Source organism: Cyclopterus lumpus, chromosome 19 (assembly GCF_009769545.1).
Source record: "Cyclopterus lumpus isolate fCycLum1 chromosome 19, fCycLum1.pri, whole genome shotgun sequence".
In the NCBI taxonomy this organism is placed as follows: Eukaryota; Metazoa; Chordata; class Actinopteri; order Perciformes; family Cyclopteridae; genus Cyclopterus; species Cyclopterus lumpus.
The window spans coordinates 9,338,483-9,349,923 of NC_046984.1; the positions used below are offsets into that span (position 1 = coordinate 9,338,483).

The 11,441-nt window shown below is 38.3% G+C and overlaps 1 protein-coding gene across 1 annotated transcript; it reads right to left on the minus strand.

Annotated features, from left to right (window-relative positions):
- Positions 1-748: 748 nt before the first annotated feature.
- On the minus strand, positions 749-10,342 carry pax10 (paired box 10). Its single transcript, XM_034559389.1, has 8 exons — positions 7,398-10,342; positions 6,373-6,593; positions 5,976-6,170; positions 4,065-4,147; positions 3,803-3,959; positions 3,578-3,651; positions 2,282-2,414; positions 749-2,157 (listed from the first exon to the last, which is right to left on the minus strand). Exons 2-8 carry the CDS (start codon positions 6,476-6,478, stop codon positions 2,057-2,059), a joined length of 849 nt encoding a protein of 282 aa, XP_034415280.1. The 5' UTR covers positions 6,479-6,593; positions 7,398-10,342; the 3' UTR covers positions 749-2,056.
- Positions 10,343-11,441: the final 1,099 nt, after the last annotated feature.

Genomic DNA, 11,441 nt, shown 5'->3' on the forward strand with positions numbered 1-11,441 from the left:
CCTTCACAAAAGGGTTGACTCTTGGTAGCTATACAGTACTAACACAACACACAACGACAACAGAAACAACACAGAGGACTTGTGTGAACGAGTGAAAAGACAAATAAATAAGAGTTGAAAGACATTTCATTTGAGATTAAACTGAGATGCATCAACAAAACCAATAGTCAGGGGAAAGTGAGCAGAGGTTAAAAACCCTGCAAAGTACAGTCACGCTTTTGTACAATACTCGATTCATTTCTGCAAGTAACTGATTGTCTACAGCGGCTTATTTTTGGTCATGCACAGTTGATGTCATTGCTATTGTATCAACAGTGTTGCAATAATTTCACAGTTTTTTCTTCTTCTTCTTTTTTTTATTTTTTAAATCTCCTTCACCTCCCAGCTTTGATTGTCAGTCTCTGAAGTGTTTGATGGTTTGAAGGCAGCCTCTTTGTTTGCTGTGTATGGATTATTGATTGTCTCGGGCTAATAGATATGGTTCATTAGTGATGTACAAAAAAGTCCCTGCCAATCAAAATATGTTTCACTGCTGAATCTATAATGGAATTGTTTCTGTTATTCATATATATATATATATATATATATATATATATATATATATATATATATATACATACATACATATATATACATATATGTATATACATATATATGTATATACATATATATAACGTCATATATATATACATACATACATACATATATATATATATACATATATCAAAGAGAAAATGTAATTGCTTTGCTGTAGTTTTTGGCAAAAGTCATCTAGGAAACTTGTAAATGAGTCATATTTTTATGTATTTTATGTATCGGATAATATCTGACAGTAATATTGACATGGTGTGTCCCTAACGATATCATTTTTGTGCTTTGAAGATGATTCGAGTCCACAACGTGCTACATTCTTCCCTCCAATAATGTCTGACAATATTTCACAGTTATCTTCATCATACATAGATGTCTGTACAAAAATATGCAGTATCAGTCTTAGTGTAATGTTGCTGGCAGCGTAGGCAGGATTTATTTTTTTATTTTAAGTTTTAGTAAAAGTGATTGCTGTAAGCAAGTTGAACATCTGTAAAGTAGCCTCACGCAGCTTATGCTTATGGAACAAGCTTGCTATCACAACATCACTGAGCTGCTCAAGTAACAAGAAACCGTGGTTACACGTCACAATACAGACATCTGCTGGCATTTACTTAGTACAACTGAATCACATATCAATTTCTGTGTGGTAGAATTATAATCATAATCCTGCCATTTGCTCAGCATGCATGCATGAGGAAAAAAAACTCTTTTTCCACTTTTGATATTTGAAAATTCAAGGGTGCAGTTCATGAAGCTGTCTTTTTATTCTTTTTTTTATGAACTTGGGAGACATTTACGTTTATGGGCAGAGGGCTTGTAGTAACGTCAGGTCGGATAAACCTTGTTTAAACATGTAACAGAATAATAAGCTCAAAAGTACACTTACTGGCTTTTTAGAGCTTTCAACCACATCTCCGTGTATTTAGAGGACAGACAAGTCTTCAGTTTGCTTTTGTTTTTATCCAGAGTCATTTTCTTTATCGCATTTTTTTGGGTAAAATGTAAATAATAAATAATGATAAAACTTTGAAAGAGTCCAATGCTAATCCTCAACTATCTGGTGATAAAACGCACCATTTTTATCTCCAAAGACAATGTAACCTAACCCTGAATTTAAGCCTTTTACTAATCCTGACTCTATTTTAATCCTAAACACACCTCAAGCTAATCCTATTTCTAATCCTGATGATCCCTATGGATAATACACTATCCAAACAAAAGAGTGCAACCTGATAATACTAAGCAAATACCAGTATGACCAGAGTACTGTCAAGTGCAACCAAAGCTGCTCTTGTCTGAATTTGTAAACATTTAATGCATTTCGGGTCTGCAACTCGTTGAGGCCCTCTCTATAGCTCAGTCCTGTGCTTCCTTAAAACCTGTGTCACCCCATTTTGTTTTGACACTTTTTTGTTACGTGCCCTTTTTTCTCCTTCTTTTGTTGGCAGCCATTGTCTGTTGTTCACTGTAATCTGGCCCAGTACTGACCCAGGTTATGACTCATGCTCTGCTGCTCAGCTCCTGGAACCTGGACCGGCACTGAAACGCCGGGCGAGATGAGCCCTGGATGGGATGGAGGGAGAAGAACAACGGATGCAGTTACTCACTCTGTGGACTTTCAATCCCGCAAGCACTCAGAGACAACGTCCCTGTTGAATAAAACCATATCTGCCACAGAAATCCTCACCAGTGTTGGAGTTGGCCGAGGATGGAGTCTGCAGATGAGGGGAGGAGTACGTCGATGAGTCAAAGCTGCGCGGGGCAGAGGGGGATGGAGGTAACATGCAGGAGTAGGAGGAGGCCGACTGGGGAGGAATAGACTGAGAGAAAGATTTGGGTTAGATAATTATTGAAACAACAAACTATACTCTCTAAACTCTCTCTTTGTATGTTGCTGTTTATTACAACATGTACTGTAAGTGGCAGTGTTTCAGGTTGACCACATAGAGGCGCTAGAGTGGTTCAGCAGGAGGAAAACACAACAGCAGCCAACATTCTTTGCATTACACATGCGAAACACATGTCTTATTTTTATGTTTCTTGTTCAGCATTTCCTTCTCCCATTGATAATTGTTGTTTTGTATTATTCTGTGTGGCTACTACAACTACTACAGCCCAATGGGTATTTGAATAAAGAATAAACAAGAAAAAGAGACAAACTGAAAAGTCTGCTGACTGGGATTTATGCAGACAATAATTTGTAATGCACTTAAGTAAATAATAATCTTTTGATTTTGTTATGGCACCCATGCATTACATTTGATAGACATTCATGTAAAATAAGAAACAAAAAAGTGTATTTATTTTCATGCGGCTGTCAGGTGGCTTTTGCAAAAGAAACATCTAGTTAAACATTTTTTTACTGATGATCCCTAAACAATGGCTTGGCCCGCAAGGATCCTTTGACCCCACTGATTATTTGGGTTCATCGCACAGAAGCTTTCACACTAAATCTTTTATTGTTAAGCAATTTGCTTGCTAGGAAGCCTTTAACTTGTCAATCTTATGGAGTAATGAGTGCGTCTATTCATGAGTTAATATCATAATTATACCTAATCAAAATCAAGATTTGAAAGATTGTTTTTGATGAATCAACCCTTTGTTTGCTTCTTTAAGAAAGTCAAGTTATAATTCACACATTTCTAGATTTACTTATTTCTGTCTCTTTTAAGCTGTGTGTGTTTTATTTAGGTTACCGTTTAGTATTATTATCTTTATTATTATTATTATTGTTGTTGTTTGTATTATAATTATAACGTTTATTAATAATAAATAATGATATTTGGATAACAACATGTTAAGAGTCGTAACAGTAGTATTTATATTTGCAGTAGTCATGATTTATTCATGTATCTATTTGTATTATTCTATATTTTATACCCTTGACGTATAGAGTTAATGAGCAGGCTCTGCTCTGTGGCGATGACCTGCTTTAGTAAAGTTTGGAAGGTGCTGATGAATGATGAATGATGAAATGTCCAACCTGGACTCCAGATGAGAAAACTGACAGGGAGCTGTAGCTGGGCAGGGACGACTCAGCCTGACTCAACATGGACCCTGGAGAGAGACACGCAAAGCAAGATGGTAAGCACACGCACACACACACACACACACACACACACACACGCAGTTGCAAAATGTCCCTCTGAGTAAATGTGAATGCTTTATGTTTCACTGATGTACTGTACAAATGAGCCAATGAACACACCTGAACTGCTGCCGTGCTGCTGATGGTAGACAGATGTGTTGAAGGAAGTGGTGAGAGGGGCTTGGCTCTGTGAACAGGAAGTCACACCCCCTGACCTCCTTTGATTGCGAAGCTTTTCTTCCCTCCTCCACTTGGCTCTTCGGTTTGAGAACCACACCTGTCAATCGAAGAGTTCTGTCAGCCTTCTTTAAAATCATGACGATCTACATGTTGTTACAGGTTGATCATCAGAGGTATACAAATAAAATCCTAGTTCTCTTACCTGTATCCGGGCCTCCGGTAAATCAATCTTGTTTGCCAATCTCTCCCTCGCAAAGACATCTGGGTAATGTGTCCTTTCAAACTCTGTGGAAGATATTAACTAATGTCAAACACACAGTGCGAGTCTTAATCGAGGATGACAGGACAGCTCGCCTAATAACCCTTGCTGCGTGTTGTTAACACGCTTTTAATTAATCTGTTTCTGTGAACAGAAAGATTTCAGTAGATTCAAACAGAAATTAATTATAATCACCTATTAATTATTGAGATGGATATTGACAGATATGCATCTGCATATCACGTAATTAATGCTTAAGATCATTAATTATCTTGTCATGGAATACACAAATCCAGGAAGCTGAGATGTATCCTTACAACCGTAGTTGAAATATTTATCTGTTGCACTTTGTATAAATGATTTATCGTTATGGAACACGCAGAAAGTTCATATCAAGTTGAGAAGCTGCCTTAACACTTTATTTCAAAGTAGGCTGACTGAAATTAAGCAAAAACAAAATCCTTATAGTTTTTAATTTTGTCATCATTTATTTTCTAAATTCAGAGTATCTATATTAGGCACTGCGTCTCACTTAACAGCAGAAACATTTAATTCAAATGATCAATATTCCAATATTCCTATCTGTTCACAGCAGCTTGAGGTAAGTAAAATCCTGAATGAGCCGTGAGTTTGTATCAATGAGACTTTTGGTATCTGAGCATCATTTCTCATTGTGGCAGTTAATTTAAAGTTGACAAAGTGCTGACATTTTGGTTGTTGACAAGTCTAAACGAGAATACGCCTCACCCTCTAACTGACAGTCTGAGTCATCCTAATGAACTCTGAAGTTTCAGGTCTGGTAATGGAGAAGTCTTTATAGATCTGAGCTGTCTACAATTATGATGCTTAACATTAGTTTAGCATGTCAATAAAATGTCAACAGAGAAACCAAAACAAATAAATCTGTTAAGACACACATACATATATATATATATATATATATATATATATATATATATATACATATATATATATATATATATGTATATATATATATATATATATATATATATATATGATCGCTATAGTACCGTGTATGTATATATATATATATATATATATATATATATATATATATATATATATGTATATATATATATAATAATATATATAAGATTGACATATGACCAGCATTGTAAATAACCAAAGACTTAAGTTCCCACTTGTAACACATGGTTTATAAATCCATATTACAATGACAGCTCTATAAATTAAGTCTGTCTCACAAATTGTTATAATTGGCTTGGTTATAATTGGCATCTGTGTCAACACATGATTGTTATTGTGCCTTGGCCATGCACTGAGGTCAGTGTACCTCATTAATGTCATTTGTACTGAGTGACCACAGTGATACATTTCCACTCGGCTGCACAGTGGACATTGCGTCCTTATTTAGCTCAAGGGCCTGCTGCAGCCATATCCAGTCAAGGGTGCCTTTCTGATCCCTCTCTGTGGATCTCGTGCTACGAGGACCGGATCTCACTGCATAATCCAACAATAGTAATGATGCATTATCAAAACTCTGCTGTACACGCTGCCGGAGGCTTTTTGGAGCAGATCGGGAATATGTGTGGGGTAAAGATTATGGATAATTTGCATCTAGAAGTCATCATGGGAGGCGATGTTTGCTGCTAAAATATTTCCTCACAATTTCTCATATTTATGTCCCCTGCCATTTCCCAAAAAGCTGTAAACAAGGTGTAAAGACTACAGTCCAATGGCAAAGGTGTTGGCAGGGGGGAAAAGCAGCAGGACAAGCTGCGTCACGCCACACTCTGGTGTGGCCGGGGCCCACGGAGGGCGGCAATTGGCTGAAAAGCAAAGACTGAGCTGTGCGTGCTTGCATGGCCTGACCTTTCTCCAGAGCCTCGATCTGCTCCTGTGTGAAGCTGGTCCTGTTCCTCTGCAGCTTCCTCTTGAGCTGCAGCCTCAGCTGAGACTCCTCGCCCTCGTCCCTCTCCACGGGGACTCCTCCCCCTCTGCCCGTTCCCCCTCCTCCTGCCTCCCCCCCCATGCTGCCCTCTGTGTCCAGCAGACAGCCCTCAGACACTGGAAGGTGACAAAAGAGATGTGGGAGTGTCAGGAAAATTCCTACATCGGATACTAGATTAACAGAATGTGCAGATTCATGCGTTGAACTAACAAGAAGTGTGTGGGACACAAGTGACTGCTGCTTTTAATGTGGCTTGAATTCGGTGACATTCAACTGATGACCTGTGAGCACTGACATATGTTGTAAATCTCCCCTCACCTGTGCTGTGTTGTGTCTGAATGCCGGTTGGGTCATGGTACCAGTTATTAGGCCCACTCCAGTTTGAGCCGCTCTGCAGGTTCAGCATGGTTAACTTCTCATACATGCTACGAGTGTCCAAACCACCATGAAGAGAAATGAAAGCAGTCCTGTCCTGTCCGCCCCTGTTTACTGTCACCTTTGGCACCTCTCTCCCTCCTTCGGTCCTCCAATCCTTCCTCCTGGAGGAGGGTTAGGGGAAGGAACGAAGAGGAGAAGAAGAAGGAGGGGTTCATATCGCATGAGTTCACACATGGTAGGCATTGTGGCGAATTAGCCTCATGATGACAGACAGAAATGGAGTTAGTTACATGCTCGCTGTCGTACCGTGTGTGTGTTATACATTGGTATGCTAGTATGCCATGGGGAGCAAAGGTACATTAGAACCCACTCTGAAAGCCATGACATTTATTATGCTACTTGCTTTTAGCTCTATCTCTGCTGGTAAGCACAAGTTCGCAAGCACACATGTATGCATGAAAAGACAATGCATTTACATGTAGCCGCCAACTGGCATCGCACACACACACACACACACACACAGCGGCTTCATGAACAAGACATTTGAACCAAACCCATGTTAAACTTTCAGGATAAGACAGTAAGGGGCTCAAGTATGTCCATAAGCATCATTATCTGCCAAAATAAATACAAGTCTAAGTCTGCGGAGAATAAAGGCTTTTCTCTGCTCCTCATCGCGTCTTGCATTCCCCGTTTATTTTAGAAACTTCCTCTTTGGAGAGGAATGCAAAGGTCAATACTGAGCCGAATCTCACTAACTACTCCAGCAGCATGATGTCAAAGGTCAAACTTAATTAATTTGAGCGAAGGATATAATATTAAACTCCATAAATTATCCTAAGACGGCAAAGTAACTTGAGGTCCATCTCTAAGCCTCTGCCAAAGTCCACATTAAAGAAGGGATCTCTGCACAGAATGATACCACATGCAAGCACTGAAAAGACAGAATTGTTTTGAAAACTCACCAAGTGTCCAGGTGAAATGATGTGGTGGGTCCTGTGTGTTACTTTCCTCCTCCGTGGACCTGTATTCCCCTGTTCCCCCTACGTCCCTTGTTCTCCAGCTTTGTTGACAATAACTGTGTGTATGTGTGTAAAGCAGAGAGTAGGAAAGAGATGGAGAGAGTTAGACAGGGTGAGAGAGAGTGAAAGAGGAAGAGGGGGGGGCTCTGGAGAGAAATGCGTCTGCGGGCACTCTTGTCCTCCAAGCGATGGAGAGAGAGAGAGAGAGAGTAAGAGAGAGAGAGAGAGAGAGAGAGAGGGAGCCACCGAGGGGTGACAAAGTGAGTCAACATCAGTGTCAAGTTTGAACTTAATGCCAGCAAGAGGAGGAGGGGAGGCCGAGAGAGTGGAGCATAAAGCACAGATAATGGAGAGATAGTGGATGATAAATAGATGATGGAATTCAAATTTAACCATGAATTGCACATAAGAAACAGAGTATAATCGGTCAACTGTGTTAGTTTTTCACACAAACACACGTGCAACCAGTCAACTCATATTATTGAATAAACTCAAAGTTCACACTGGCAAGGACTCATTTTCATTGATCCTCATTTGGATGTTTTAAAACTTTGATAAAGAAAGCATTGACATATCCACATGCATCTGCTATCATATTGTATTGTAAAATAAAACATTCACCAACTGCACACAGAAGCAGATACTTTTAGGCATGAATAAAAGATTACTTTTTTATAAGTATTAGGAAACAGAATCTATTATTATTAGTAGTAGTATCAGTATTACTATTATTATTATTATTATTATATTGATTTTAGCATCTGTAAGACACTGAATCGTTATACATAGTTGTAAAACAAAAGCATGTTATTATTACAGAGATATTTCGCTGTAAAATTAGTAATATTAGCCTTAATAATAACTTATTGTATTGATTGTTCTATCTGCTTGAGCCCGTGATATGATGTCATCAAAACATGTTAGGTAGTCATATTATCTATATATTACGTTATTGATTTTTCAATCTATTTGTAACACTGATAAACTACAAAGATGGAAAAAATATTTTACAAAAGATCGTGGCACAGTCTGTATCATTAATAAAACATACTAAAATGTGTTATTACCACACAGTTATTAGGTACATATGAGTAATGCTTTTTGATCATTTATTGATTTAGTTTTATGTAGCCAACCAATGTAATAAAGATGTTAATGTCTCAAAAGAGAATATTTAATTATTAAATGCCAAGATGTGTTCAATAGAGATTCCATTCACTAATGTAGCAACAACATTAGCAAAACCTATATATCTTCATCATATAATTATGAGTAATATATATATATATAAAAAGAATTATAAAAAAGCTAAATTCTTGTTACAGTCAGTATCAGTTAAAAATGCCGTTTTACAAAAGCATGCTCTGCATTTTTTTGTCTTTGTCTTCATTATTGAATAATCTGCTGGTTTATTTCTTCGTTGGTTCATAAAACAGCAGAAAATGTAGAATTAGTTTTTGATTTTGCAATTTTAAGCTATTGGTGTATTTGTTGGCGATAAGACCAAACCCCAAAGATATCCAAAGTTTCATTAAAAATGATGTCAGAAAAAGCAGCACATTCTCAAAGTAAATATTTGGCATTTTTTGTTTGAAAAATTATTGAAACAAATCAACGATCAAAAGAGTTGGAGTTTACATTTTGTCGATCATCTAATGATTTATTTGACGAAATACATGTTCAGCTCTGTGTTGACGCCGTCTTCTTTTCTTGATCCGCTATTATGCTCATAAGGTTTGAGTTACTTAATCCCAGCACCAGTGTGTTAGGCCTACAATGCAGTAAAGATGCTGTAGGTAGTAAAGTTACCACAATATTCTTTAACACAAGGGCTAGCAGTGTTTCCCAGAGCACCTACGTATTGTTCCCTCACAACAGAGGTATTGTTCTCCTGCCATAGAACACTGAGCTTAAAGCTATGGGACAATAAACAAAGGCATTGTCTGGCCCCAGATCGGGTTAAAGGAGCACCATACAGAAACCCTCGGCGATAGGCACACGAGGTCTATGTGAGGCGTAAGTAATGACGCAGGTATGACGGCATGTATGGTAGAGTCAAAGAGCGAGAGCAGAGTAGAACCGGGGTTTAAATGTATCTCTTTGCAGCGGAGGGGAGAGAAGAAGAGAGAGATGGAAGATGGAAGCAGGGAGACAGAGGAGAGAGAGAGAGAGAGAGTGAAGAGGAAGTATGTGACTTTGGGGTGGGTGTTGGGGCTTGGGGATGGGGAGGGTGCCAGCTTGTTTTATTTCCGGTTGACAAGACTTTGCGCTCCCTTTCTCTCTGTCGCTCCCTCTCTCTTTCATACTATGCTATTCTTTCTCCGCTGCCCCCATTGCTCTGCCCCCCCCTGTTACTTTCCTCCAAGATGTGCCTTGGAGAAAGGAAGGGACTTGACAAGTTCAAAGGTAAAAAGAAGTAAGAACGATGGTGCAACGAGGAAGCATTAAGATCCCTTAGTTAAGTAAAAGTACCAAATATAACACTATAAAAAGACACCATCACAAGAAAAAAGTCCTAAATTCAAAGATTTTAATTGAGTAAAAGTAAGAATGTGTTATCAGCTAAATGTTCTCTAAGTATCAAAATTGCGGACAAATTATGCAGAATGACAACATATTATATAATATTATTATAGTATTGCATTGTCATTATTTATATTTTCTTCAATTTGTTTTTGCCTGCATTATAGGAAGACTGGGGACAGGAAAGAGGGATTGAGAGAGAGTGTTGACATGCAACAAAGTGCCGTGGGTTGGATTCATACCCAGGCTGTTGTTCTACCAGGTGAGCTTTACCGAACGCTATTATCACTGATACATAAACATAGCAGCCTTTCCATGTTTATAGCTGGTCGAGAGAGAGCTCATTTAAGCTCCTCTATCCAATGGTGGATAGCTTCATCTCTTTACGAGGCTTTATATATATCTATATCTATATATATATATAGATATATATATATGTATCTATATATGTTACAAGAGCATGTGTAAAATCATATTCTGCATATAAACTATATCTATCAAATACGTGGAATAACAAATACAATATTTGCCTCAATAATATTCTGTGTAGTAGAAGTACGCTATTAAGTATCAAAACAATAATTAATACACATGTACAAGTACTACAACATTTTACTTTTTTTTTGAGTACTTATACAAATATACTTTAAACATGAAAATGGAAACTAAGGGAGTGAAAGTTGAGTAACAAAAGTGCTTAGTTAATTGTAATAAAGTTGTAATAACCCCCCACACACATTTATCATCCCACCCCCCTTGTTTCCTATCTGGCTACCCTATTTGTTTTTCCTTTATTCAGAAATCATTGTTGCATCTTATTGTGTTCCAGTGGTTGGAATGTGGCTTAACCTATGTGATCCCTATGTGCTGAATGCAATAACGTGTGTGTGAGTGTCTGTCTGTGTGTGTGTGTGTGTGTGTGTGTGTGTGTGTGTGTGTGTGTGTGTGTGTGTGAGGCAGCGCGTGCTTCACTGCAAAGATTCATGTAGCTCCAGGACATGCATTTTTTTTAGTGCATCTTGTTAGTTCATTCCTGTCACCTCTCTCTCTCTCTCTCTTTCTCTCTCTCGCCATCCCTTGCTTTTTCAGCGCTGAAGGGGGGATGGGGAAGGGGTGGTGGACGAGCCTGGGAGGGGAGGAGAGGGGGAGGCGATGGCGGTGGAGGCAGTCACCATGGTTACAATGCCACGACAAATATTCATCAAGTCGTTAAAATAAAAACAAACTCGAGTGCATTATAATTGCTCTTACTGACTGGATCCTATAATGTGTTCATATATTATGAGTGAGATGAGCAGACTGGATGAGGCTCACACGCAAAAAGACACTGTTAGGGATTTTTTTGTTAAAGTGAATATCAGCTAATGAGACACACTCACACACATTTCAAGTCTTAGTGTATAACTTTCTTTCCATTACCTGTTTATGGAATTCCCTATGAGTACTTTGGTGAGTCTCTCCTTT